The following is a 27,770-nucleotide window of genomic DNA, read 5'->3' on the forward strand; positions in this document are numbered from 1 at the left end:
TCACTTACTTTTTTTTTTTTTATTTTTTTATCTTTTTTATTTTTTTAAGAAAATGAAACAATAAAGGGCACAGATAACGTAAAGCCTGATTAGTCTTGAATTTACATCAGTTCAGTTTATGGTGCAGTATCTGAGAGACCACACAGTTTGTTCCCTCTTAATAGATGTGATGTGCCTAAGTAAAAGTAAAATCAGTACACTGCACTGAAAATCTACTACAGGAGTAAACATAATTAGTTCTATTCTAAGTTGGATTGTATCTTGTGGTGATAATGATGCAATTTGCAAGCATCTTCAGAAAAGGTTTTGATATTTGAAGATCTAGATAATGTCACTCTCAGGAATAACCGAGATGGGCTGCACTGTGCGACTGTTCACACAAGATGAAAGGACTGCAAATCGCTGTAAGCGGCTCCGTTTAATAGCCTCCCCATTTACCACTGCAGTGGCGGTGAGGCCAAGGGCAGCAGGACGGCACCTGACACAGCTACTTGGGAGGCAGAAATAAACTTCGTGGTCGAGTTAAACTTGAATGGGCAGAACCAAAGAGCCGCCGTTCGTGAGACTGCGTTTCAAGTTAATGGCAAACTTGAAAGGCGAAGAAAGAACTCCTGTCAAAGTATAAATAAAAATGTAAACGGTAATGGTACTTTTTTAAGAAAAACGCAGTAATGACCACGGCATTCATGATCTTTGAAGGTCAGCAAGTGAGAGAGCTAGGCTTGTATAGTAAGTTTGACTTCAGAGGGTCTATCTAACCTACATAACTTTCACATCTTAGCCTTTTCCCATCAAGACTGAACTCCATGTAATGTTTGTGCATCTGAAAGTTCTTCAATCAGAGGACTGAGGCTCCGCCCTTGCTGAAGTGCCCTTGAGCACCTAACATACCGTATGACCAGCTCCTGTTCTGTAGCTGAACTTGCGTGAGAATCACATCATTCACGGTTGTCTTCTCCCATCAGATGAGCGTGAGGCGGTTCAGAAGAAAACCTTCACCAAGTGGGTCAACTCCATCTTGTCCCGGGTCGGCTGTCGCATCTCTGACCTCTACCTGGACCTGCGGGATGGACGCATGCTCATTAAACTGCTGGAGGTCCTCTCCGGCGAACGACTGGTAAGAATCTGTTGCTCTGCTTTGCATCTTTGGGTGTGTGTGCATGAGTTTATTCGATCACATTTTTTCCAGCCAGAATTTCAGAGTCAGATGCCCAAAAAAATCAACCCTAAGTATACAAGGGGCTATCTACTGTTGATAAAGGAGTTTTTTTTTCCCTCTCCCTCTCTCTTTCTATCATTCCTTTCACTCTCTGTTTTGACCTTCTCTGTCTTTCTCTCTCTCCCAAGCCAAAGCCCACCAAGGGCCGCATGCGTATCCACTGTCTGGAGAACGTGGACAAGGCCCTGCAGTTCCTCAAGGAGCAGAGGGTCCACCTGGAGAACATGGGCTCCCACGACATCGTCGACGGCAACCATCGCCTCATACTGGGCCTCATCTGGACCATCATCCTGCGCTTCCAGGTAAACCAGCACCACTCTCTTAAAAAAAAAAAAACAAAAAAAACAAAAAAACTCTGCTGCGTGTGTATGCCGTGGCTGTGTTCAATTTGTATCTGCATTGATTTCACCCGCTCCTCCCCTTCTCGCTGTGTCATTGATTTAGAAAGATGATATCAAAGCCTGAAATCCTCCAAATCAGGCTCGGATTATCTGAGAGCAAAATCAAATTTTTGTCCATCCAGATGGGTCTTTGGCTATATTTACTTATTTACTTGTTTATTTGGTTGCTAAATAAAACTTGTTTCTTATAATACCACCATCAGATTTGACTGAAATGATCACAGCTGCAACTCTGCGCCGCCACAGCTTTTGATCTCCGTAATATACAACCTCCCCAGCAAATACAGGCTTATGCAATTATTCTGACAAATCTGCTTTATATGGTGCCATTATAATATTGCAATCATCTCAAAACCATGTTGCTCATGTCCTACAAACTTCTCCAAACTCCTACCGCCTTGCATCTTTGAACTCCACATAACATAATGAGCAGGACACATGCACAACTTCACCACCATGTAAAAGCAAACTAACTGAACCTCTCCAAATACAGCATGACTGCAATTATGTTTACTTTAATTACGAGCATAATCACATTAATATAGTCAGAGCATGGTGTTTATATTTTTCATGTAAATGTCACAATCGTATGGGTTTAATCAAATCATTAAAGTCACTTGGGTCAGCGTGAACAGCACAGACACAGTCCCAACTAACCAGCCTAGTATGAATTTTCATTTTCGTGAGACAAGACACCTTCAGGTTCCAGTCGTCGTTATCTTCTGTTCGAAGCTCATCCAGAACATCAGAACATGTCTGTTTGATTCTTTTATCTGCCCGGGGTGGAGGCAAGTATTTATTTTTAATTTGACAGCAACACTGTTATTTTTAGACTCGCTAGTTCAAACAATATGGCCTCCTGCATTATTCAACCTTTTCAAAGGGAAAAAAAAGTAATGAAGGGGGAGGAAGGAGTTGACTCGCTCCTGTCTGTGTCTTTGCAGACTGAAGAAACCAAGGAGAACCAAAGTTGGCTAAATTTATCCCTCTCCTAAGGCCTGTCTCTTAGATCACATCGCTGCTCTAATTACTGGACCTCTGTGTGGGAAAATAAGATCCTCAATAATTAACACCCCTCGTTCTATCAATTGGACCTTGTCTTAGATTTGCGAAAATCGAGCCGGGGTAATGGCACTGTCTGTGTATCACTTGAGATTAGTCCTGTTTCACACAAATTAACCCGCCTACTTTTTCTTGAAGCTGTAATAAATTATGTATTTCAACGGGATATTTGTGTCACTTTGCTGAAAATGTTCCCAACTGGTGCATCCAATTAGTGACATGTTAAAAAAAAAAAAGAACAAAAAAGAAAAGCATTTCACTATCATTGATGTTTTCACTCTCTGCTGTGAATTGCTCTTGTTTGATTGCAGACCTCCCAGTCATTAGTTAAGTTGTATTATTTACCATCCAGCTGTTCTTGTACTTGTTGTTCTTGTCAGATCCAAGACATCATTGTGGAGACCGGTCAGGCGGACCAAAAGGAGACACGCTCAGCCAAAGACGCTCTTCTTTTGTGGTGTCAGATGAAGACTGCAGGGTGAGTCTGACGGGTGACCTTTGGCATCGCCAACACTCTCTAAAGGTACTTTGAGAATCAATAGGAGTGTCCTATAGGGCTGGTGAGACACGTTCCCTATGCACAACCTAGCCTTTTAGAAGAAAATTAGATTTTCCATTCAAAGGCCAATGCTCAATTTTTTTTTAAAGGATGTTTCAAAATGATCTTTTAATTTCTTATCATGCCACAACAGGGGTTAGAGCAGAACTCTATTTTTTGTTCTCTGATGATGAAAAATTAAACAATATTTATACGTATGTATGTATACATATACACTATGATTAAATGTGCAACAAACTTACTATTTCACTACTATTTCACTTTTTTTGCAATAGAATCAGAAAAGTATTATTCAACCAGATTTTCCATTGGACAGTTTTGTGGGATTGTTAAGAGTCATAAAGGATTGAGGTTGGAGCCCTTCAGGGTTTTCAATTGCACAAAAACTCTGAGGGGTTTTTTATATGATAGTTCTCTTGGACTTGTCAATAACATTCACATGGATCACTCCCAAAACATCACTGTTGTCACAAAATCAAAACTGCAATTCATTCTCTCTCTCTCTCTCTCTCTCTCTCTCTCTCTCTCTCTCTCTCTCTCTCTCTCTCTCTTACTTGAACTGATGGTACACATGGTCTTACAGGAGAAGTAGTTTTGTGACCATAAAAACAATTCTGAACCAATAATAAAATCTTTTAAGGGTAATTTTTTTTTTTTTTTTAAAGATAAAAAGCTGTCAGTCAGTAGCATCCATTTCGATTTACATGTAGGATTCCCAATTAATTTTATGACCTCTGAAGCATGTGGATGCTTCAGATGAGGCAATGCTGCACCTGATTGTGCTTAGGGCTTAAGCTACAACAGCCAGTGCCTCATGATTACCTCTGGTGGGAAACAGAGCCGATCCCAGGCGTTGATTTAGAGCAGGAGCTTCTCGGCAGCGTCCCTAATATTTAGTCAATGACGTCCCCTGTCTGTTGTTTCGCAGCTATCCCAATGTCAACATCACCAACTTCACCACCAGCTGGAAAGACGGCATGGCCTTCAACGCTCTCATACACAAACACCGGTAAGGGGAGATGAATAGCCAAATCCACTCTCGCAAGCCCTGTCTCCTAAATGTAAACACCCACAGAACCCGTCTGCTCAGTGTCTCTCTTGTTCATTCTCCTCTCCCTGTTCATCTCGCTCACTCTCTCGCTGTCTTGTTCTTTATTTGCCCTCTCTTTCTCTTTCCCTGTCTCTCTCTCTCTCTTCATCTTTGTATCTGTCTTGCTCTCTCAGGCCAGATCTGGTTGACTATAACAGCCTGAAGAGGTCCAACCCGACCCACAACCTCCAGAATGCCTTCAACGTAGCAGAGCAGAAACTTGGCGTGACCAAACTCTTAGACCCAGAAGGCAAGTGGCGGAGGCTGCGGCTTCATGTAGAACCAAATGTTTATGAGCCTTAAGCCCGCTGGAACGAGACCTCAGGGCCGGTGACGTCTCTGCCTTGGCTGTGACTTGCTTGTCTGCTCCTCTTGGTTTATAGATGTGTTCACTGAGAATCCAGATGAGAAGTCCATCATCACATACGTCGTGGCGTTCTATCACTACTTCTCGAAGATGAAGCAGCTCGCCGTCGAGGGCAAAAGGGTCGGAAAGGTGAGGGAAACGTGAGATCGCGCGCACCGTTCCCCCGCGCGTGTGTGCGTGCGTGCGTGCTTTGCCCCTAACCGCCGATTTTTCCTCCTCAGGTGCTGGATCATGCCATCGAGACCGAGAAGATGATTGACAAGTACGAGACGCTGGCATCAGACCTTCTGACGTGGATCGAGCAGACCATCATCGTGCTGAACAACCGGAAACTGGCCAACTCTCTGACCGGAGTGCAGCAGCAGCTTCAGGCCTTCAACTCCTACCGCACTGTAGAGAAGCCGCCCAAGTGAGTCCATGAGCCAGGCCAGCATTACACTGCACTGCATTCAACTCATCTCAGTTCAAATCTATTCTATTTTATTCTATTTGTAACCCACTTACTTTCAACTGACTTAATTTTCGCCCTAGTCAAGCCACCTGCTGTTTTCATTTTCAGTGAATACATGTTACACAACGCCTATTAAAATAACTAGTTGATTTGTGTGATTTGTGCTTTTTTCAACATTCACTAATATCCATCCACTTGTGGCTGAAGTATCTTGGTTTTTTATGCTGTTTTATTTAACTTTTTGTGTTGCCGCCCAGGTTCCAGGAGAAAGGTAACCTTGAGGTGCTGCTGTTCACCATCCAGAGCCGCATGAGGGCCAACAACCAGAGGGTCTACACTCCTAAAGAGGGAGCTCTTGTCGCAGACATCAACAGGGTGAGAGCCCTGAGCTCGGGCTGGGCGATACGGACAAAAATCAAAGATCAAAATATCTTTCACCAAAAAACACCAGTGTTCATATTGTGACCGTATTGTAGGGATGACTACGGGTGCTTTCAGATGATATTTACTCACTTGAGATTTTCAGTAAACAATCTTTTGCACTGTGGATATGATGACCGAGCAGATAGAGGTCAATAATAGAACAGCGGACGAATAAGTTCAGAAAACCGCATCTCTTCACTTGTAATGCAGACTTAAGAACCAGGAGGCAACACTGCTCTTGCCCCACTGTTGGGATTTTTAAAGTTCAAGTTTATTTAGAGCCCTTAATCACTGTGACAGCCTCAAAGGGCTTTGCAGACCCACAGTATATACAAAACAAAAACGACTCCTCCTGACCTAAATCCTCACAGAGGGCAAGAAAGAAGATTATCTGTTTTTGGACCGGTGTCCCTGCCTCACAAAAGTCTTGAGTTTAGGCACAGGCACACATTTCAGACAAAATAGAATCATTTTGCTGAATACAGTCCCAAGGTAAGAATTATGCCATGAATGAATTGAATTATACTAGTAATCCTGCGGGGTAAATTATTGATTTACTGAAATTCGCCTTTATTAGCAGCAAGAATGATAGCATGAAAATCAGACATGAAACGATTTAAAAAGTGGTTCTGTAACAGGAAGAACATATCACTGACACAGCAGCTGTTGGAGTCTGATTCTTCCTGGCAGCTCAAAATTAAAAATGCATTCACTCGTGTTATTGCGAGGTGCTTAGGATAGGCAGTGGCGAAGTGAGTGTTGAAACTGTCCTCCAAACAGAGGACCAGGGCTGGAGCCTGTATGTCAGCAAGAATCACCCTTGCCGTAGTGTCCTTTTGCAAGACACTGAATCCGTACAGCCTCCAGGGGTGGTTGTTTTGTAGCTGACCTTGCCCTTTATTCTCCCTGTAGATGTGGGCATATCACAAGAGAAACTCCCAACCATGTTTAATAAAGAATTATATTCCTATTAACACCATGATTATGTCTATCGACTCTCTGCCAAGTTGCAAAACCTACAGACTCTCCTGAAACTTCTCATGCATCTGTGTGCAGGCCTGGGAGCGTCTGGAGAGGGCGGAGCATGAGCGGGAGCGCGTCCTGAGGGATGAGCTGATCAGACAGGAGAAGCTGGAGCAGATGGCCAGGAGATTCGACAGGAAGGCTGCCATGAGGGAGACCTGGCTCCTGGAGAACCAGAGACTAGTGGCTCAGGTAAAACTTTTCTCAGGCAACAGCAGAAGTACAGCTTTTATGTAACAGCACAGATTCCATCTCGCTTTAATTAAATAAAAGAGACAGGTTTTGTGCACACCTGATAATTGTTGATGAGAGGTGCAAAAGCTGATATTTTAATTAAAATGTGTCAGCTGCAAAGACAGCGCGTTTCTTAGTACAATGTGTAAAGCAATTGGAACGGGGAAAAAAAACTTCCTGCATCAATAATTGGATGTTTCTTGAAAATGGTAAATAATAACTTTGTGCAGTAGAGATTTTCACTGTCACTAACTAGGAGCTGTACCCTGTCCTTACAGAGCACAGCTCAAATCATGTGCTTAGGAATGAATTAATTTATCTTTCTCCCTTCTTTCCATTTGTCAACATAAAGTATCTCTTACTATTTCTGCCCAAGGTTTGTTTATAGAATGAGTCATGAAGTTCTCCCCCTCCCCCCCCCCCCCAGGATAATTTTGGCTATGACCTGCCAGCAGTGGAGGCAGCGAAGAAGAAGCATGATGCCATTGAGACGGACATTGCTGCATATGAGGAGCGTGTTCAGGCCATGGTGGCCATCTCAAAGGAGCTGGAGTCTGAGCGTTACCATGACGCCAAGCGGATTGACGCGCGCAAAGACAACATCCTGCGTCTGTGGGACTACCTGCAGGAGCTGCTGAAGGCCCGCGGGGGGCGACTGGAGAAGAACCTGACCCTGCAGAGGATCTTCCAGGAGATGCTCCACATCATCAACTGGATGGATGACATGAAGGTGCAGGATGGAGGGCACAACACAACTAATACGATTTAGGCATTAAACTAATTTAAAGTGACATACGATGAATAAACAAGTGTTGCTTCACTGTCAGGACACTTGTCAGGACTTGTTGCTGCTGCTGTGACGCTCTGGTCATGAGATCATGTCTCTAGCCAATCACCTGAAATAAAAGGAAATACTGGTGAAGCTGAGACACTGAAAGTGCACATTTACATTGGAACAATCTAATGACTAGCTCCATTAAAACTTATTCCAAACAGGATTTGAACATCATTAATAATTAATGTTATGGATCTGAATGTCTGCATATAAAATCTGCATATAAATTATATTACAAAATTACTGAACTTATAATACTATTTATGCAAATATAACAGTGTATCCAGCAATCAGATCTATATGTATTTACTTTGGATAGTATCAGTAACTCCTTCATTAAATTTCATGTCAATAGTTCTACACATACTCTATGTACAACATGGTCCTATGCCTTTTCCTTTCCTGCTCTCCCCAGGCTCGGCTGCTGTCCCCTGACTTTGGTAAACACTTGCTTGAAGTGGAAGACTTGTTACAGAAACATGCTCTGGTGGAGAATGACATCGCTTTGCAGGCAGAAAGGGTACAGAGTGCCAACGCAGCTGCCCTTAAGTTCGCCAATGGAGACAGTAAGTGCAGTGGTTAATCTGCTACCGCTGGAAATGTATTGTGTATATCCTGGTTTCACTAGATAGGGGTCGGGACCCTAACTGGGTTGCAGGCCTAATCCTGGAGGTTTCTCCACATGACAGATGAGGCAATTTCTTTTCTTGCCTCAAGGGCAGGACAATAAATTCTTAATTTGGATCTTGAGTTTTAAAAGGTGGACAAACAGATCTTTTAGGTGATCTAACGAGCAAAAGGTAACATGATAAATGCTAAAAGTTATTTATATTTGCATTCAGAGTAGTGTTAGTTAATATACATTGTGTTTGTAAGATAAGCCACTAAAATCAACAAATACAATTAATACATAAAAGTGGTTAGCACTGTCACCTCAAAGCAAAAAGGAGTTCTTCTCATTCTTTTTTTTTTCTTGCATTAATTTTTGCCCACATCTTAAAGATGTGCAGGTGGATTTGAGATCCTAAATTGCCCCATAGGTAAAAATGTGATGAAGTAGCATTGTGTCTCCTTGCCTTTGACTTATGTACACACACTGAGATTCTCAGCTCAGCATGCCTTGACAATGAAAACATTTAAATGAGTTGGAAAAAAAGCCAAAACAAAATGAATCAATAATAAATCTTCTGTTCTCCTTCATTCTTTTCCTAGGCTACAAGCCATGTGATCCCCAGGTGATCCGGGACAGGGTGCAGCACCTGGACTTGTGCTACCAGGAGCTGTTGGCTCTGGCAGCCCAGCGCCGGGCTCGTCTGGAGCAGTCCCGCCGCTTCTGGAACTTCCTGTGGGAGATGGCAGAGCTGGAGAGCTGGATCAAGGAGAAGGAGCACATCTTCTCCTCCCTGGACTATGGCAAGGACCTAGCAAGCGTGCTGCTCCTCCAGAGCAAACACAGTGCCTTCGAGGACGAGCTTGGGGCCCGCCGTGCCCACCTCCAGCAGGTCATGGCTGAGGGAGATAAGATGATCCAGGCCAAGCACTTTGGCACCCCGAAGGTTCAAGAACGCATGGACGACGTCAGGAGGCAGTGGCAGCAGCTGGAGGAGCTGGCAGCGTTTCGGAAACAGAACCTGCAGGACACTCAGAGGTTCTTCCAGTTTCAGGGAGATGCTGATGAACTCAAGGCCTGGCTATTGGATGCCAAGAGGCAGATGAGCAGTGATGATGTTGGTCATGATGAGTACACCACCCAGAGGCTACTGAAAAAGCACAACGACCTGAAGAATGAAGCAGTCAAGAATGGAGCTACGATTGATGCTCTGACCAAACAAGCCAACTCGCTGCCAGAGGAGCTACGAAACACCCCAGACATTGAGAGACGTCTGAAAGACATCAAGGACTTGTACATGGAGCTCATGTCCCTGGCTGACCTGAGACAGAAGAAGCTGGATGACACTATGGCCCTGTACACTATCTTCAGTGAGACAGATGCCTGTGAGCTGTGGATGGGCCAGAAGGAGACGTGGTTGGTGGGCTTGGAGGTGCCTGAGAAGCTGGAGGACCTGGAAGTTGTACAGAATAGGTACATAAAAACTATAAACATGATCTACAGAGGAATTTTGCATCTAGATAAAAGAATTTGTACAGACCTGTATCAGAAGGTATACTTAACAATATGTCATAAGGGTGACACAAAAAGCCAGTCATACTCAGTGCAGGTTAAAATAAAAACTAAGCATTGTTTCAGGTCTGATGATCATGTGTTTATGTATTATTTATGACATTGTTCCATGTTTGTTGTAATCAGTGGCGGATTTAAGAAATTTGGGGCCCAAGGCAAAGGCAGGCATGGGGCCCTCTGAAATGAGAAGACAACACACAAAACAGGGGCCCCGAGACACACATAATACGATAAGCATTCTGCTGGCATTTTAGCGAAAGGATTTTAATCAAAAACATAATTGATGTGCGCAAATAAGTAATAACTGTACTAACCATAAGTGTATGAGGAGTTTTATGGGGCCCTCAGGAACTTGGGGCCCTAGGCAACCGCTTAGTTTTGCCTAATGGTAAGTCCGCCCCTGGTTGTAATAATACATTTCTTTCTGTTCACAGGTTGAGCATTCTAGCTCAGGATATGGCAAATGTTCAGTCAAGGGTTGATGATGTTAACAAAGCTGTAAAACAGCTTGAGGACGGCAGACACCCACGCACCAAAGAGGTCAAGGAATGTCAGACACGTCTGAATAAGAGGTATCTTCAATACGTTAGATGACGTGTGGTTAATTTTGCTGTATACTGTGCATTTAAGTTTCTAGCATATTATGCAGTAAATAACACTTTTGCATTTTCACCTTTCCCAGAGGATTATGAAGAGTTTCACTGTATACTGTAAATTGAGAAATCCAGCATTTCAATGATCTAACACCCACTCTACTAGAGTGATTCCTGACATGAAAGGAGAACTGACTATGAATTGCTGCTGAGGTTATTGGCAAACTAAAGCCCTTTTCTTACAAAACAGCAATGTATAAGATGATTCTGTAGTTATATTTGTGTAATATTGAGCAGTGATTCAGTGTTGTATACAGTGTCCTGGAGTGAAGCTGTTGATGTGTAAACTCACAGTATATTCAGTAAACTATGCTCTCATTCTCAGGTGGGAGGCCTTCAAGGCCATGGTGGAGGATAAGAAGAGGAAAGTGGATTCTGCAGTTAGTCTGCAAAACTATGGGCTGGAGTGTGATGAGACAGAGGCCTGGATCAAAGACAAGACACGGCTGATCGAGTCCACACAGGACCTGGGCAACGACCTGGCAGCTGTCATGACTATTCAGCGGAAACTGTTTGGCATAGAGAGAGATCTGGCCGCCATCGATACCAAGCTCACCTTCCTGAGGCAAGAGGCTGAGCAGCTAGCCAAGGACCACCCAGATTACGGAGCTGACATCCTGGGCCGCAGAGGGGAGCTGGACGATGCTTGGGACACGCTGAGGAAGACCTTGAAAGACAGAGAGGACTCACTGGGTGAGGTTAGCAAGCTGCAGACCTTCCTCCAAGACATGGACGACTTCCAGTCCTGGCTCTACAAGGCCCAGAAGGCTGTGGCGTCAGAGGAAATGCCCACCACGCTGCCGGAGGCTGAGCAGCTGCTGAGCCTTCACGACGCGGTGCACGAAGACATAAACAGCCATGAGGAGGACTATCTCCGTGTGAAGGACACCGGTGCCCAGGTCATTCAGGATCAGGAGGACGACCCTCAGTACCAGCAGCTAGAGCAGAGGCTGAGCGGCCTGGACCGTGGCTGGTATGAGCTCCAGAAGATGTGGGACAGCCGTAAGACCTTCTTGGACCAGGGCCTTGGCTTCCAGCAGTTCATGAGGGATGCCAAGGCTGTGGAGGCCATCCTCAACAACCAGGTGAATGTAATTTTTTACACAAGGTCCTGCCTGTGAGTGTCAAATTGCACTTTCTCACCCGAATGTGTTAGTCGGTGCAATAGTAAGTGTAAGCTGTCATTAAAATAGAATAACTCTCATTGTGATTGTGATTCTTAAGTTGTTTTTCAGCTTATGATTCGGAATTTGCTGGAAGTTTTTACGTTTGCAGTTGTGCATTGGGGTTTCAGAATTAACGAGAAACTGACACTTCAACTTGTGTCAAGCAGCCACATTCAAAAGAACAGGAGATGCAAGAGACTCCCTAAAAATAGTGTTAAATTTCCCTTGTTTTTTCTCATTGCACAAGATAAAAGAAAAAAACTGCACTTTGTCTTCATCATTCCTCAGCGAGTGCAGCATAACAGCGCCATTGCAGTGCTATTTAAAAGAATGTGGTATGAAGAATGCAGCACGGTCAGTTAGCACACGGCATGTTTGTGCTGGTTGAGTTGGGTCAGCCCTCATCACAAATGCAGCTTCGGAAGTCTCTGCTGTTCGCTCACTGCTTTATTTTGGCTGCTGTGTTTTCAGGAGTACACCTTGGCCCACATAGACAAGCCTGACACTCTGGATGGGGCGGAGATGGCTCTGAAGAAGCATGAGGACTTTGTGAGCACCATGGAGGCCAACGAAGACAAGATCGACGGCGCCCTGCAGGGAGGACAGCGGCTGGTGGACAGTAAGAACCTCTACTCTGGGAAAGTCCAAGAAAAAATGGATTCCATCCGAGACAGGTTAGTCTTGATGTCGGTTTTGTTACTCTCGTTGTTGTGGTCTACATAGGGTGTCTGTGGAAAAGCAGCTGAATGGTACCACCATCTGTGCATGCATTTTCCTACCCGCTTATTCGTCTTTAGGCTTATGGGGCCCTGATGCCAGCGTACATTGGGCAAAAGGCTCATTCTTACAATATGTGAGTGTGATGTTGCAGTTCCAGTGGGTAAAATCCCCAAAAGTTCTCACATGTCAGACTTTATGTTGGGTTGTCAATCTCAAATCTTGGAACATGACATACTTGACGATGATTACCTGCCAACTCAAACGGGGCGGGAGATGAAAACGTGATGAAATATACTTTCTCCCATTCCCTTCTTTCTATCTCCATCGTATTTTAGTCCACTGAAAGATGATTAGAGCTCTTTGTACCTCTTTAATGTTTCCTAGGTTATCCTGAGCAGCTGATTGTCAGCAGAAGAATAGTCACCTGTTCCTCCCTCACTCATATGTCAGTGTAACATGTCAGTGTTAATCAAGCGGCTCGCCCACCCACTACCAGTGAGGCAGCTTTCTCAGCACAGCATCATTAGTGTCAGTAAGAAGCAGCCGAGAGGGAATGGATGGTTGCCCCATTAGCTCCCACCATCCGGCTTGGTAGACAGGCGCCCGCAATGATGGATATTGATCTCAAAGTGAGAGCTACTCTTCGCTGGGTTGCGGGAGGCTGTTTTAGGTAACTGTGTCAGGTATTTTTCTGTGTGGGGGAGGCGCTATGGATTTAGCCTCTCTGCCATTCAGCCATGTGTTCTGTGTCTGACTTATGCCACCAACAGAGGTGTTGGTGGAGGGAAGATGCACTCTCTCTGCAGTCTGATGATCTGATGTGTTTCCTGCGTTTGTGTTTGACCTTCAGGCATAACACCAATAAAAGAAGAGCCCAGGAGGTGTCAGAGAAACTCAGAGATAATCGCGACCTGCAGCACTTCCTGCAAAACACTCAGGATGTGAGTTCACTGTTCCGTATTCATGCAACTTTTGGGTAAAATCGCTTAAACGATTAGTTACAATACATTAATTTATCATTACAGTTGCAGTTATTACATTAATTATTATTATAAATCTAAATGAAGAGTTCATTTGCAAAAACAGATAAAGGCCATTCTTAAAATGAACACACACACACGCATACACACACAAACAAAGCATGATTTAGGATAATAACAATTATGCCAGGCTAAATAAACATATAAAAATAGAAATAAATGTAAAGTAAATTTTAATAAAATTCCAAAAAGTTTAAAAAGGTTTTAATAAATTCAAATGGAGATATCTGTTTTTGCAAATGAGCTCTTCAATTTTTTAAATATTATTTTACATTTAAAAAAATCCTAGTCACTGTATGTTTTCTTCTTAATATCTCCTAGTTATCACGGTCAACACTCTCTGCTTTGTTTAGTGCTTTACTGAGACTTTGTAAGGCTAAATGTGTATCTGTAATTGAGCGGTCAGTTTCATTTTGGCTAATTGGCAGATGTTTGGTTTCCAGAGATAAAGATGAAAACGGTGCACACACACACTCACCCAGGCGCCTATTCAATATGCTGACATTTTCCTCTCTTCAGACAACTTTCATAACCGCTCTCAGGGCAAGCACTGGGATATACATGTTTTTCTCCTCATGAATCTTAGATGATCAGTTTCCCATATGGGAGACCAAGGTTGAATCAGCTCTGCTCCTACATAATATTTTCTCTTCCGCTCCATTCAGCTGACTCTGTGGATCAATGAGAAGATGCTGACGGCTCAGGACACATCATACGACGAGGCCAGGAACCTCCACAGCAAGTGGCAGAAACACCAAGCCTTCATGGCTGAGCTGGCCTCCAACAAAGACTGGCTCAACAAAGTAGACCAGGTCGGGATGAGTGTGTGTGTGTGTGCCAGTGGATTTCATATAGAACGTGGGGATATAACTGTGTTTTTACATGAAAAACGTTCCTGGATCCACATGTAGAGCTTTTTATCCTTTGGCTCTGTGGGTGTAATAACTCTAGCAGGATATTGTAAGGGTAAACATTTCAATTGAGAGTGCATATGAACAATTTAACCTCTTTTCCTGGAACCCAGGTTCATTTAAATACACTATTACTCACTAAGTAGCATTAGCCCCGTCACCCTTGTTGGATCCTGAATTGTCATTCAAAAGAGTATTGATTAAATATAAGGGTTTGCCCCAAAATGAGACATTCAGCATTTAAAAAAGTACCTCAGGAAAATGACTGATAGCATGAAGTATCTGAAATCCTCTAATGATACTTTTAATGTGACTTGATCCTCCTGAATGATGAAATCAGATATTCACAGGATATGTAACATGTATATTTTTTGTATACAGGAGGGTCATGAGCTGATGGAGTCCAAGCCTGAATTTGAGCCCATAGTGAAGGAGCGTCTGGCCAAGCTCCATGAACTGTGGGACAAACTGGAGTCCACGACCCAGGAGAAGGCCCGGCTGCTGTTTGATGCCAACCGCTCGGAGCTGTTCGACCAGAGCCTGGCTGACATGAAGAAGTGGCTCGGTCAGCTGCAGCAGCAGCTCCAGAGTGGAGATGAGGAGGTTAAAGACCTGACTAACGCCAACATCTTGCTCAAGAAGCACCAGGTCAGTGTCTTACTTACACGTACATACACTTTCATGTGTGTGCCAATCCTTTGTATATAACTCCAAGCTTAAATAATATATACTTAAATATTGCCATGAAAGTAAAACTACTGCGGTATCAGATTTGGCTTTTTATGCAATGTGCTTTCCCTGGCTCTCAGGCTTTCTTAGGTTTATTTGAGAGTGTGAGCATCTATTTTGGATAGTTTTGTGTGTGTGTGTGTGTGTGTGTGTGTGTGTGTGTTAACCTAACAGTGACACATTAGATGTCATTATAGTCTGTAATGTGGTGTTATAAACTGAGCCCATCTGAAGAGCACTGCAGGGTGAATGGCCTACAGTATAAACAAATAACATTATCATTAGGATGATTTGAGTGTTTTGTTTGATTTCAGACTCTATTTTCAGATGCCTGATACTATATATCATAAGTTCACACATATAAGGCCGACTAAACATAAGGTGGATTTACAGTGCAGCGATCAGGTTATAGCTTATTCTCTCATGTCTCTGATCAGTTCTCACCATTCTCCCATGTCAGATGACGGAGAACCAGGTGCGTGACCGGGCACGGGAGCTGGAGGAGCTCCAGGAGGCCGTCCAGAAGCACGGAGGAGGCAGGGAGGACCAGCCGGAGCTGGAGGCCGAGCAGCAGGCCCTGCAGCGGGACTTCCAGCAGCTCCTCACGCCCCTGGCCCAGCGCAAGGGCAAGCTGGAGGCCGCCAAGGCTGTCCATCAGTTCTACAGAGACCTGGCTGATGAGCTTGTGAGCACGAATCCAATTGTGGAAAGAAACTGGAGGGGCTGAAGCTTCCTAATCTCACGAGATGACTGATAGTACACAATTAGAATAAATGATGTACATTTACTTTGTAAAAGCGTAAAAGCGAGTGGCTGACTTAGTGTTCGCCCTTGGCTGACAGTAATGTAATACTTTTTAGAGAGTGGAGGATCTATATTGTAGACACTTCCACTGCTGAACTTCAGGGATTTTCTTTCTTTTTTTTTTTCTTTCTTTTTCTTTTTTTTTTCTTTTTACCTCAAAATCATTATTAATTGATTTGGAGTTGAACTTTTCAAATACAGTTAGTGTGCCAAGTATTCCATGAAATTGACTCCCCAGGTGAATCTGGGTAAAAGCTATAATTCCTTATTGGTTTCACTGCCTAAATCCACTTAAGACACGTGGAGGATATGTAGATGAAGTGGAGTAGACGGGCTAAAGAAGGATTTTTAATCGTTGAGACCACTCAGACATGAATTTAGTTATAGGGGAAAATTCAATATTAGGAAACGGGTCCTAATGTTTTTTTTTTTTACACCCTGAGTATATCTGAGATCTGTAAAGTTGTTTGCTCAAACGAGATCAGAGTCAGCTGTTTGCTCTAAATCCTTCCTCTTCTTCTTCTTCTTCTTCTTCTTTTACTGTTTTTTCTCTCAGCTCTGGGTAAAAGAGAGGATGCCCCTGGCAATGTCACAAGAGCACGGCCACAATCTTCAGACTGTGCAAATGCTGTTGAAGAAGAACCAGGTAACTAATCTGTATGTAGAATAGAAGAAGAGCTCCAGTTAGATGTGAATCACTACAACAGTATCCCGGTGGTGATGTGGCACATCATGTAGTAAACTTTGATTTGTAGTTGGTAATCAAGATAACAATGCTCAGAAAGGGGAAAAAACAGCAACAGCACTGTTCCTTTAAGCCACTGAAAACAGCATATTTTTTGTATCTTGGAAGAGATTCATGCTTTTTATTCTACCTCTCATCATTAATTTATATCAGAGAAGTTTATGAGAGCTGTTAAGACACTGGTAAACTCCATTTCATATAAGGTAAAAGCTGACCACCTCAACGGGGATGTAGCCCTGGAAAGAAGATTAATGCAGAGTTGTGTCATTAGCTGTAAAACACAGTGTCGGCTCCGTGGTGATGCTGCATACTCTTCCATTTTAAGCCCTTCGCTGTCTTCTTCTCTGCCCGTCAGACGTTGCAGAGGGAAATCGAGGGCCACCAGCCTCGCGTCGACGAGGTGCTGGAGCGGGGAAGGAGGATGGCGGCCGCTGCCAGCGCGGAGGACAGGCCGGAGGCTGACCGCATCACGGACCAGGTGACGGAGCTGGAGGAGGCGTGGTCGCGCCTGCAGGACGAGATGGACAAGCGCAGAGACAGGCTCAACGGCTCCAACCTGGCCCAGCAGTACTACAACGACGCGGACGAGGCCGAGGCCTGGATAGGAGAGCAGGAGCTTTACATGATCGCTGATGAGAAGGCCAAGGTGAGGAGCAGAGGAAGCGAGGAGGCGGCCTAATTTGTCCAGGGAAGTGGCTGCAGATGTCACAGTGCTGGAGCTGATTTTGTACGGGTCATTAATTAACCGTGTTGTGTGGTGAACAGGTGGGATCCCACACATTAACATGATTACACAGTCAGCTCTTTCTTCAATTACGGTGACATATTTTCCATAAAGTGACACCCTCCTTTGAGAGCTCAGCTGAACGACTTCATTTTGTTCAGATGTTTACTTCTCCCCAACTCATTTTGCTCGTTTTTTTCTGCCTCCCCTCCCTCTTGCTGCCCCCTTTTCTCCCCCTTCCTTCTCCTGCCCTTTTCCCCATTCATCTTCCCCCTCTCCTCTTTCCTCCTCCTCCATCTCTCCAGGATGAGCAGAGTGCCATGCTGATGCTGAAGCGGCACCTCATCCTCAAACAGGCGGTGGACGACTACGCCGACTCCATCCAGAAGCTGGCTGACCGTGCACAGAAAATGTTTGCTGAGGATCACCCCGACGGGTCAGTGCATTGAGAAGCATGATAAGCACGCAGGGGGGGGCGATAAATCCTGTTTCCTAATCGCACATCTAGAGCTAAAGATCACAGTCAAGTTTACTTATGTAGCAAAACTTATGTGACAAAAAAGGCAAGAAGTTAAGCACAAGAATGCTGACACACACCGACATCATAAATGTGCACATAGAAACAGATGAAAAGAGAGAAGCGGGTAAAACATCACAAGTAAGAACATGAAAACAGATATCCAGATAAGAACAAAGCGGGAAAAATTGAAAATTAAAAGCAAATGGGTAACAATAGGTTTAAAAACCTTTCTTAAAAAGCAGAACAGAGTCTGCTGATTAAATATCAAAAGGAAGATTCTTCCACAACTTTGAGGCGTCTATGGAGAGTCCCTATCTCCCTATCTGTTTTAGAGTGAGTTTAACAGAAACCACTTTCTGCATACTTTACTTTGCTCTTTTGTTTTGTTCTCTCGGCTGCTTTCTTAATCTCTGTCTGTCTCCCTCGTCCTATCTGTCTTTTCCTTCCCCGTCTGTTTACGCCCGTCCGCAGCGAGGACATCATCAGGCGACAGGGCCAGGTGGACAAGCAGTACGCGGGGCTGAAGGAACTGGCCGAGGACCGCAGGAAGAAGCTGGACCACACCTACCACCACTTCCTGCTGAGCCGAGAGGTGGAGGACCTGGAGCACTGGATCGCCGAGAAGGACGTGGTGGCCTCCTCTCAGGAGATGGGCCAGGACCTGGACCATGTCACGGTGAGGCGCCGCTATACTCAAACAAACACCTACACACGTATATTGATACCATACAGGGATACCATATGATATTATAGCACACACTGGCCTGTAGAGCTGCACGAATACACACACAGCTACACTTTTGTTCAATTTCTGTGCAATGATACACTCATCTTAACCAAATTAAAAAGTGAGAAGAATGTCATATGCTACCTATGGGAATTAAAGTTTGCCTTAATTCCTTATATATAATTTTGATGTCAGGTATGGCTACTAAAAAGAAAATCTTCTTCATGCATGATGAGTGACATTCACCACTGGATCTTTTGCCTTTCTCCTCCCTTTTGGTATTGTTCGATGTGAAGTGATTGCACATTTAGACGTCGCATTACATGGCCTCTGGACTCTAAAATCAAAATGCAGGAAGGAGTTATTCCTGCACGTAAAAATTCATGATTTTGTTAACAGAAGAGATGCATCATACTGGTCAAAATGTGTTATAGCCAAACACAAGCTGATGCATGACAGTATGTCGTTTACTTGTAGCTCGACTCTTAACTCGTTCCAAAAAATTTGACTGCATTACACTTATTTTAGCTCCTTTACATTGGCTACCGTTGTCTTTTAATCACTTTGAAGGCCCTGTCTGGTTTGGCACCTGTTTGTATCTCTGAGCTGCTTTCCCTTTAAGACCAAACATGCTGCTGGAGATCCTCAGGCAAAACTCTGTTATCCGCTCCAAAGTCACGGCTGAAAACTAAAGTTGACTGTGCATTTGCTAGTAAAGCCTCCACACTTTGTAATACCTCGCCTGAGGAGATCAGGCGTGCTGAAATGGTTCCTCTATTTTAAAAGACTCCTCAAAACAACATGTAAAAAGCTGCTTTTAATTCCTGATTGTGATGCTTTTATCTTTGTTGTTTTTGTTATTTCTTTAATTTTTTTGTTGGTTTTATAATTTTATCATTTCATATTTATATTTGAAATTGTCCCTGTAATACCTGCTTTTTGCTAACGGACATTTTTTGTCTTCTCATTTCATCATTTTGCTCTATTTTATGTATGTACAGCGCTTTGTAACTCTGTTTTTAAAAAAGTGCCATATAAATAGTTGCCGGTGCGTAAAGATGACTCAAGTATGAGGACGTTGTTGTTTCGCTTTTTATTGGACACTTAGGTCAAAAATAGTTTTCTCTGACAGCCATTTAGGCCTCCAATATGCAAATGTGCCAATGCAGCCTTAAATAAAAATGTAAATTCCAACCTACATGCAAAACAAGCTCATTTTGACTATTTTCATATCCGTCCTATCCCCTCCAACCCGCTGCAGATTTTGAGGGATAAGTTCCGTGAGTTTGCTCGGGAGACGGGGATGGTGGGCCAGGAGCGAGTGGACATGGTCAACCAGACGATAGACGAGCTGATCGAGGCCGGCCACAGTGAGGCGGCCACCATGGCGGAGTGGAAGGACAGCATCAATGAGAGCTGGGCTGACCTGCTGGAGCTCATCGACACTCGGGCTCAGCTCCTCACCGCATCCTACGAGCTGCTCAAGTAAGGAAAAGCAGCATCGATGTGACAGCCCATGTGTGCATAAAATGGAATGAGCTCATTTGGGCTCATCTGGGTTTTGTGGCTAATCCCAGAATTCAGTACAATGTGTCCAAAGAGGCAAGAACGCAGGATGACGAATGATATCGAATCAGAAGACGTCTTCATGCAATAACTAAGTCGCAAAAAATCTCACTCGAACACTATACATACTCCAGGATGATGAATATGATGATGACAAGCAGAGAGATAAACAGACTGACAAATCGATTTTCTTTTTAAGGTACTTCGACGATGGGAAGGAGCTGGTGGCTCAGATCCTCGAGAAGCAGAACGAGCTGCCCGATGATGTGGGAGAGGATTTCAGCAAGGCCGAGTCCTTCCATCGCATGCACGCTGCCTTTGAGAGAGACATCACAGCTCTAGGCAAACAGGTACAACTCAGAGCGTCAGCCTTTTCAAACATGGTAGGCAGTAGCCAAAAGGCAAACTTTGATGATTCATATTCAGAGGGTGGAAGAGTACGGAACTGTGATGCAACTGTGAAGTGTTTATTCAAAGCATGAGTAGCCATAAGTAGCTGCCTTGGATGGGCATTGTTAAATATTTTAACAGCTCACAGACGAGACGTATTCTTGCCCTGCAACCCAGGGCCATTAAAAAAAAAAAAAAAAAAAAAAAAAAAACATTTGTCACGTTGGCCACAAATGGCATCTTTGCCCGTAGCTTAAGAATCATGGCTCCAGAAAATTACTCGAATAAAATGTTCATCCCCTTTTTATCTAAATGATTTATTCCCTCAGTGTTACCAGCAATCTCTAGTAGAAAATACAAGCATTATGATCACAGCAGTGTGCAAAATATTCCTGTGTCCCTAGAAGGCTTGTAAATTTTCAAGAAGTAAAGAGCAGGCAAAGGAGGGAATGTTTTTTTTTAATTTATTTATTCCTTCCCAAACTGCAGGGCGAGTTCTTTTTTTTATTTCATGAGCTAATTGTTGTATTCATTCCTACACCCAGGTTCAGCAGTTCCAGGAGACGGCCACGCGGCTCAAAGCCCAGTATGCAGGGGACAAGGCGGCTGCCATCCATGCCACAGAGAAAGAGGTGGAGGAGGCGTGGAAGGGCCTGCTGGACGCCTGCGATGGCCGCAGGGCGCGACTGGTCGACACGGCGGAGAAGTTCCGCTTCTTCACCATGGTCAGAGACCTGATGGCCTGGATGGAGAGCATCATCCAGCAGATAGAGACTCAGGAGAAGCCCAGGTAAGAGGGCCTGGGATCAACGCTCCGCAGTCCACTAAACATGGATTACAGGTCGACTGTGTCCACTAGTGCACTCTAGGAAAGCCTCCCTGTTTTGTTTTTCCAGTAAATCATGAGCGTGGGGCCAGCTTACACATATTAGCATTTTACACACGCTGATGTAAACAATGCGGCTCTCAAAAAAACTCCAGACTAAGGCATTACAAATGTTCTTTGAGGTGCGAAGCGCTTTCAACATGTTTATTAGGCCTCAAGGACACATACGCAGAATGTGTTCTGGCGAGCTATTTTGAATGTAAACAAAACCAAATGTGTTTACAGTGAAAAACGCGTTGTGGTACCTTTAAATAAAACATGATATACCATAAAATAACACACTGAAATATCAACACTGATTATGGCAGTTTGCAGTTTGCGAGAGACTGCTGTTTATATCTTAGAGGGAAGTGTGATTCAGACGGGCGAAAAACTCAAATTGAAAGCACTTTAATTTTTGATGACTTTCAGTTGCAGTTCACATTAATTATGATGGTCAAACAAAAAGGATGTGTTTTATTTTTAGGGAGAAAAAGCGTAAAATGGGTGTGTGTAGCTCATTGTGTAGAGTGCGGCACTTGCACTGCCAGAGTAAGAAAGTGGGTTTTTACTGAGGCTGTGTTTGTATGTATGCATAATGTTTTAAAGCGTTTTAGAGAAACACATATGATGCAATCAACTGGCATATATTATGCTGCGCAACAACATTAATTGCCTCTCTAAGGAGACTTTTTTTTTCACTTTTCTGGAGGGAAGTAGAGGAATGAGTATCCTCCGCTAAGGCTGAGGCATGAGATGCAGGCTTGAATACATAAAGTTAGAAATGCAGTCTGAATCTTGTTTCAAACAGCATTTCTTTCATAACTCACAGCTCACATCACATCTTATATATAGTTTGGTGATAGGCACAGCTGCTAGTTAATTTCTCAGGTGTCAGATATGATTTCAGCAGCATTTCAACCCCGTGCCGTTACATTCGTATGTACAGATTGTCCAGTAGTAATTCAGCAGTTCAAACTGGTCCACGTTGGGCCACGTACCCATGTAGAGCTAATCACATGTGAATGAAAGTAATATTAACAACTTTTACTAATCGTTTAAGTACTGAACTACAATATTTTGCATGCATGATGAAATAATATTATCTCTTCACTAGATGTTTCGGTTGGATCTCTGCTATAATTAGCTAGCTCATTCATCCCAGGGGTATCATATGCACTGCTGGAGACTTGTTGATGTTGTTGCAGTCACTACACTCACCAGTAGAGGTCACTAAAAGTCATAGATTGCTAATTTCCACTTTAAGATCGCTGCTCGGAGCTAAACCAACCCCTTCTTGCCCTTGGCTCTAATCCCTGCGGAGCCTCTCCCTTCCCCTCGTCGCTCTGTAGCTCCGTCAGCCTTCCCACTGTCTCAACAAAGGCAACACTTTATGTCAAATCGATCACCCACAAAGAATATTTAAACGCATTTTCCTCCTCTCCGTCAGGGATGTCTCATCCGTGGAGCTGCTACAGAAGTACCATCAGGGGATCCGCTCGGAGATCGAGGCCAGGGGCGCGAAATTCACCGACTGTGTAGATCTGGGCAAAGCCCTGCTGACTCGCAAGCACAGAGACTCTGCCGAGGTGAGGCTTCAGCAGGAAACACCACTTCTCTTCATCCACAGCTGTGCCTAAAATTGCTGCTGTAGATGAATTTAATTGCTTTTCTGGGACTGATTGTTCGTGTCTGGCACAATGGAACCAATTGAATCGCCACAAAAGAACAAATTCCACTCATCTTACACTCATCAGGGAGACTATAAAGCAGACACTAATTAGAAATTGAAAACTAAGCCAAAAGAATTCAAATGAGCAATTGACCCTGGTCTGAATTTAACGTGTGGTTAATTACTTCACAATACTAATTCTTTGGGGATAATAGCTGGTTTTGGGACCGGGAGATGTTTAATAATGCTGACGTGGAGCTGTGAGTGTGTTGCTCTCTCCATCAGATCAAAGAGAAGCTGGTGCAGCTGATGGAGAAGAGGAAAGAGATGATGCTCAAGTGGGACGACAGATGGGACTGGCTCAGGCTTTGTGAGTAACACTACACTAATCTTTGAGGTGTATACATCCTAAAACCATAATTCATATATTACCCATATGCAACACTGAACACCCCAAGATGAAAATATGGAGAGGCACTCACTGTATATGTGCACAAACTTTTGCTCATGAGGGACTACCTTGGCTTCTGCTCTTTAAAACGTTCAGTAAAAGCTTTTCATCGCCATAACTTTCAAAAATAGTTTCTGAGACAAAAGCATGGATGCTGTCCAACAGCGTCTCTGTACAATAAAACATGCGAGTTCTATTTATGGGGAGGATTTTTGCTTTAACACCAGCTAATCCCCGCTCTTCAGCTCAGGAGTCATACCTCCGGCTCGTAATCTTTCCAATATTCTTCTTTTATTGAAGACTTCCATATTAAAATAATAAAATATAAAAATATATGATTCACACATGCACATTAAAGTCTGGATGAAATACCGCAGGTGTTATTTAAGGTGAAGCACCACAGGAAAAAAATCCTCTCATCATATCAAACTGAAAATCTGTAATCTGTGATTGTGATTATGGAGCTAAATCTATTTTTATTATGATGCTTAGTCATAATACAAAATTATTAGTCAGTTATTAAGATACTCAGATTACCTGATATTGGCTTTTTTTTTTTTTTTTTTTTTTTTTTTACATTACATTGTTGGTTTTCTTAGTGCATAAAGTCCAGTCCTGTTTTGTTCTAATGAACATCTAAAAATCTGGTAATTTGTGGAATTTGTCAAAATAAAAACATAAATAAATAAATAAATAAATAGATAAAAAAAAAAAAAAAAAGACAAGGACTTTGTAAACTACCAACTTTCTCTCTTGCGTGTTGAAGGTGGTGGCCATATCTACATGTTAAGTTGAGTTAGTTCTTGTACCAATAGTTATAGATAAAAAAAATATTATAATATCTCAAAAATGACCAATACAGCCAGAGTCACTTGTGGTGCCTTGCCTCACTGCTTGTGTGATAAATGATGCTTGTTAGGATTTAATGTTCAGTATATCTCTTGGCGATTTGAGAAAGACCAGTTAGAGTTTTATTGTCATGGTTTATGAGATTAAAAAAAAAGAACTACATTGAAAAATATTAAAAGAGTGAGGAAACGCTCCTGTTAATATCATGCTGCTTGCCCACACGGCTCGGCCATATTGACCATATTGCCCCTTGTCTTTGGGTCCAGTGCTGGAGGTGTGCCAGTTTGCTCGGGACGCCTCGGTGGCGGAGGCCTGGCTCGTAGCCCAGGAGCCCTACGTGGCCAGTAAGGACCTGGGCCACACCGTGGACGAGGTGGAGAAACTCCTCAAGAGGCACGAGGCCTTCGAGAAATCCACCGCCACCTGGGAGGAGCGCTTCTCAGCACTGGAGCGCCTCACCACCGTAAGTAACATGATTACCGTAATGACAAAAAAGGAATTATTGTGTTGTGTTATAGTTGCTGACAAACAGGATAATGAGATTACACCACTGAAAAAATGTAGGCTTTTATTTGTTGGGTTACTCAGAAACATATCTGCTGGGAAAAAAGGCCTGTTAAATTACATGAATTACATGTGCCTACAGCTCACAGGAATACTTGTTAATCATGTTCGAAGACAATGGACTTAATGATGTTTTAACCACACTACCTCTGTGCAAAACAGAGTAAATTGTCCGTTTAACTTGATTACTTAACTTGATTGTTTAATATTAAAGAATTTGCAATGCAGTGTAATGCAAAAATAAACGGATTATATAACTAAATTGGAGTAATGCAATGGATTAGGTTACTGATGGCAGTTTTATTGTGTGCTGCAGCTGGAGTTGCTGGAGCTGAGGAAGAAGCAACAGGAAATGGAGGAGTACAGAAAAGAGGAGCCACGCTCGGATAAGGACAGCAAGTGAGGCTCACGCCCACACACACACACACACACACACACACACACACACCCATGCCCATACTTTACTCTAATGTGGATCGAATGCTGCTCTCTGCCCCTTTTCCCTCCAGGAGAGAAGACACAGGCTTTGTAGAAGACTCCTCACAGCTCTACACCATTGAGGAACAGACTCTGGTTAGTGACAGTCTTAACATTTAAAAAAAAAAAAAAAAAAATCAATAACATTTGCATATAAAACACCACCTTGACTTTTTTTTTTTTTTTTTAACAGACCACCTCTGACTGTGTTTGCTCATCTGTATGTTCCTCTGTCTTTCTTGTCCTTCTTTCCTCTCCTTCAGTCCGGTTCTGCCGCAGTGGAGCCCGTTTCGGGGCCCACAGAGGGGACGCCAGGTGACACCACGGCACCCATGGTGTCAGAGATGAGAGAGAGCGCCTCCCTGGAGCTGGATCCCTCCGTCTCGGCGTCGATCTCCAAGGAACCAGAGAGGGCCTCCACCATGCCCACAGAGCCCCTCCGAGCCCAGGCCGTCCTGCTGGAGGGCACGTTGGGCCGCAAACATGACATGGAAGGCTCAGGGAAGAAGGCCTCAAATAGGTAGATAAAGTAGCAATGAGCACAGAAATCACATCACCAACAATAGATCACGATTACAACTTAACAACTTAACTTTATTCCAAACATAAACCTTGTAATCTATAGTAAAATGACCTGATGTGCTCTATTTATAGGCAAAATGCTTTCACATACACGCTGCAGTGTAGAGAGATGTCACATTGAAGAAATGACCCTCCAGTTGCGCAGTTTAACGAGGACCTAATAAAAGTCCAAGAGACTGTCAGGGAAATCAGAAAATGTAGATGCTTCCCCCTCTGGCAACCATAAAAAGTAAAAATAATTTGAATATTCTTTCACAGAAGCAGTTTATGTGGCTTTTTTCCCCCCTCTCATATACATATTTTTGGTCACTTAGTTTCAACGCTCTTCAGTTTTTGCATATAAACAGCAGCAGCGGCATATAATTCAACATTCATTCCATAGCTTAACGCCGCTCCAGGCAGCAATTAGTGGGGGTGAGATGATTCTCTCTGTTGTCCTCGGTTGCAGCCGACGTCATGATTCAAGATGATAAAACAGGTGTACTTTTACATAAAATCTTGCTTACTGCAGCTTTCAGATAATTCATTCACGCACATGCAACCCCAGAAACACGGCTGCTGGTTGATGAGGTCAGTATACCACTAAGTGCATGGGTAGATTACTGGGGACAGAATAGGTACATTCATATTACAATGGCTATTTGGTTGATAGGGCGATATACTGTCAACAGACAGACAGACATACAGACAGACAGACAAACAGATAGATAGATAGATAGACCTTTGTTGATCCCCTGAAGGGGAAAATCAAATGATACAGCAGCAGCAGCAGTTAACATCAAAGTTAACATCAAAGCAATAAATTAACATCAAGGCAAGATTTTTTTTCCATGTCCCTGTAGAACTAGAAATAGTTTCTCCTATATCCCTATAAGAAATAAAAAAAATAGCCATATCTGTATACTAAAAAGGGACCCCCATATGCTTCAGTGCGGGTGGCTGGATGAGCTGCCTTTGTTTGGCACACCCTCCTCTATACCAATGCCAAGAAATGGTTTTATCACTTTCACCCGTATGACCTAACTTGCTCTCTGGCGCTGAAGATCTGACTGGGCTCCTTTTTCATGCAAAACAATTCTCTGTTTTTGCTGAGCCAAAGTAATGCTCCAACTGTTTTCTTTGTTTCTAATTCACTCAATTATGTCTTTGCGGAGTGGAGTGTTGAGGTGCCTCCCTTGTAATTGGGGCTTAATTAAATTGACTTTGCATCATTACCCGACATTAGCCACCTGAAATGATCAATATTGTCGTCCTCTCGTCGTCCCCTCTCCTCCTTGTCCGCCTCCTCCTCCTTCTCCTCCTCTCTCCCAGGTCGTGGAACAACTTGTACTGTGTGCTGAAGCCAGGCCAGCTCTCCGCCTACAAGGATGCCAAGAGCTTTGGCCACGGCGTGACGTACCATGGCGAGGACCCCCTGTCTCTCAGCAATGCCAGCTGGGAAATCCTCACCAACTACAAGAAAAAGAAGCACGTCGCCAAATTACGGTGAGGATCCTGGCCGCCGTTAGATTTCCATGAATATTTCACTAAAAGAAAAAAAAAAACAGTCTATCAACACATGGTGCACCGAGTTCAATACTGTCACTGCACTGTTGGTTTTATGACAATTTTTTGGACATACTTTAACATATTTTCACTCCGTCTGATATTTTGTTGCACAACCTGACTACATGTGGCAGCCAAGCATGAGGTTTAGGGCTTTTTCATGCTGGAAAAAGGTTTGTTTACACTTGTTGTTGCTTCTAAACACTTCAGCCCTGATGGCAAGA

General features: G+C 43.4%; 1 protein-coding gene across 2 annotated transcripts in view; it reads left to right on the plus strand.

Moving 5' to 3' along the window:
- sptb (spectrin, beta, erythrocytic) overlaps positions 1-27,770 on the plus strand; it is a 44,681-nt gene that overhangs the window by 12,841 nt on the left and 4,070 nt on the right. For both annotated transcript variants that reach the window (XM_030044505.1, XM_030044506.1), the window contains 33 exons: positions 966-1,117; positions 1,348-1,521; positions 3,063-3,160; positions 4,170-4,250; positions 4,466-4,581; positions 4,715-4,827; positions 4,920-5,107; positions 5,407-5,524; positions 6,629-6,787; positions 7,257-7,559; positions 8,080-8,230; positions 8,877-9,747; positions 10,281-10,418; positions 10,825-11,584; positions 12,137-12,339; positions 13,236-13,326; positions 14,091-14,237; positions 14,718-14,984; positions 15,526-15,750; positions 16,426-16,515; positions 16,970-17,260; positions 17,644-17,774; positions 18,330-18,534; positions 19,847-20,070; positions 20,351-20,501; positions 21,087-21,331; positions 22,857-22,995; positions 23,364-23,448; positions 24,645-24,841; positions 25,259-25,341; positions 25,452-25,515; positions 25,683-25,939; positions 27,313-27,486. In XM_030044505.1, the coding sequence (XP_029900365.1) occupies positions 966-1,117; positions 1,348-1,521; positions 3,063-3,160; positions 4,170-4,250; positions 4,466-4,581; positions 4,715-4,827; positions 4,920-5,107; positions 5,407-5,524; positions 6,629-6,787; positions 7,257-7,559; positions 8,080-8,230; positions 8,877-9,747; positions 10,281-10,418; positions 10,825-11,584; positions 12,137-12,339; positions 13,236-13,326; positions 14,091-14,237; positions 14,718-14,984; positions 15,526-15,750; positions 16,426-16,515; positions 16,970-17,260; positions 17,644-17,774; positions 18,330-18,534; positions 19,847-20,070; positions 20,351-20,501; positions 21,087-21,331; positions 22,857-22,995; positions 23,364-23,448; positions 24,645-24,841; positions 25,259-25,341; positions 25,452-25,515; positions 25,683-25,939; positions 27,313-27,486 (6,691 nt within the window). The remainder of the gene's footprint in view (positions 1-965; positions 1,118-1,347; positions 1,522-3,062; positions 3,161-4,169; positions 4,251-4,465; positions 4,582-4,714; positions 4,828-4,919; positions 5,108-5,406; positions 5,525-6,628; positions 6,788-7,256; positions 7,560-8,079; positions 8,231-8,876; positions 9,748-10,280; positions 10,419-10,824; positions 11,585-12,136; positions 12,340-13,235; positions 13,327-14,090; positions 14,238-14,717; positions 14,985-15,525; positions 15,751-16,425; positions 16,516-16,969; positions 17,261-17,643; positions 17,775-18,329; positions 18,535-19,846; positions 20,071-20,350; positions 20,502-21,086; positions 21,332-22,856; positions 22,996-23,363; positions 23,449-24,644; positions 24,842-25,258; positions 25,342-25,451; positions 25,516-25,682; positions 25,940-27,312; positions 27,487-27,770) is intronic.

This window comes from Myripristis murdjan, chromosome 22, assembly GCF_902150065.1.
Source record: "Myripristis murdjan chromosome 22, fMyrMur1.1, whole genome shotgun sequence".
NCBI classification, from domain to species: Eukaryota; Metazoa; Chordata; class Actinopteri; order Holocentriformes; family Holocentridae; genus Myripristis; species Myripristis murdjan.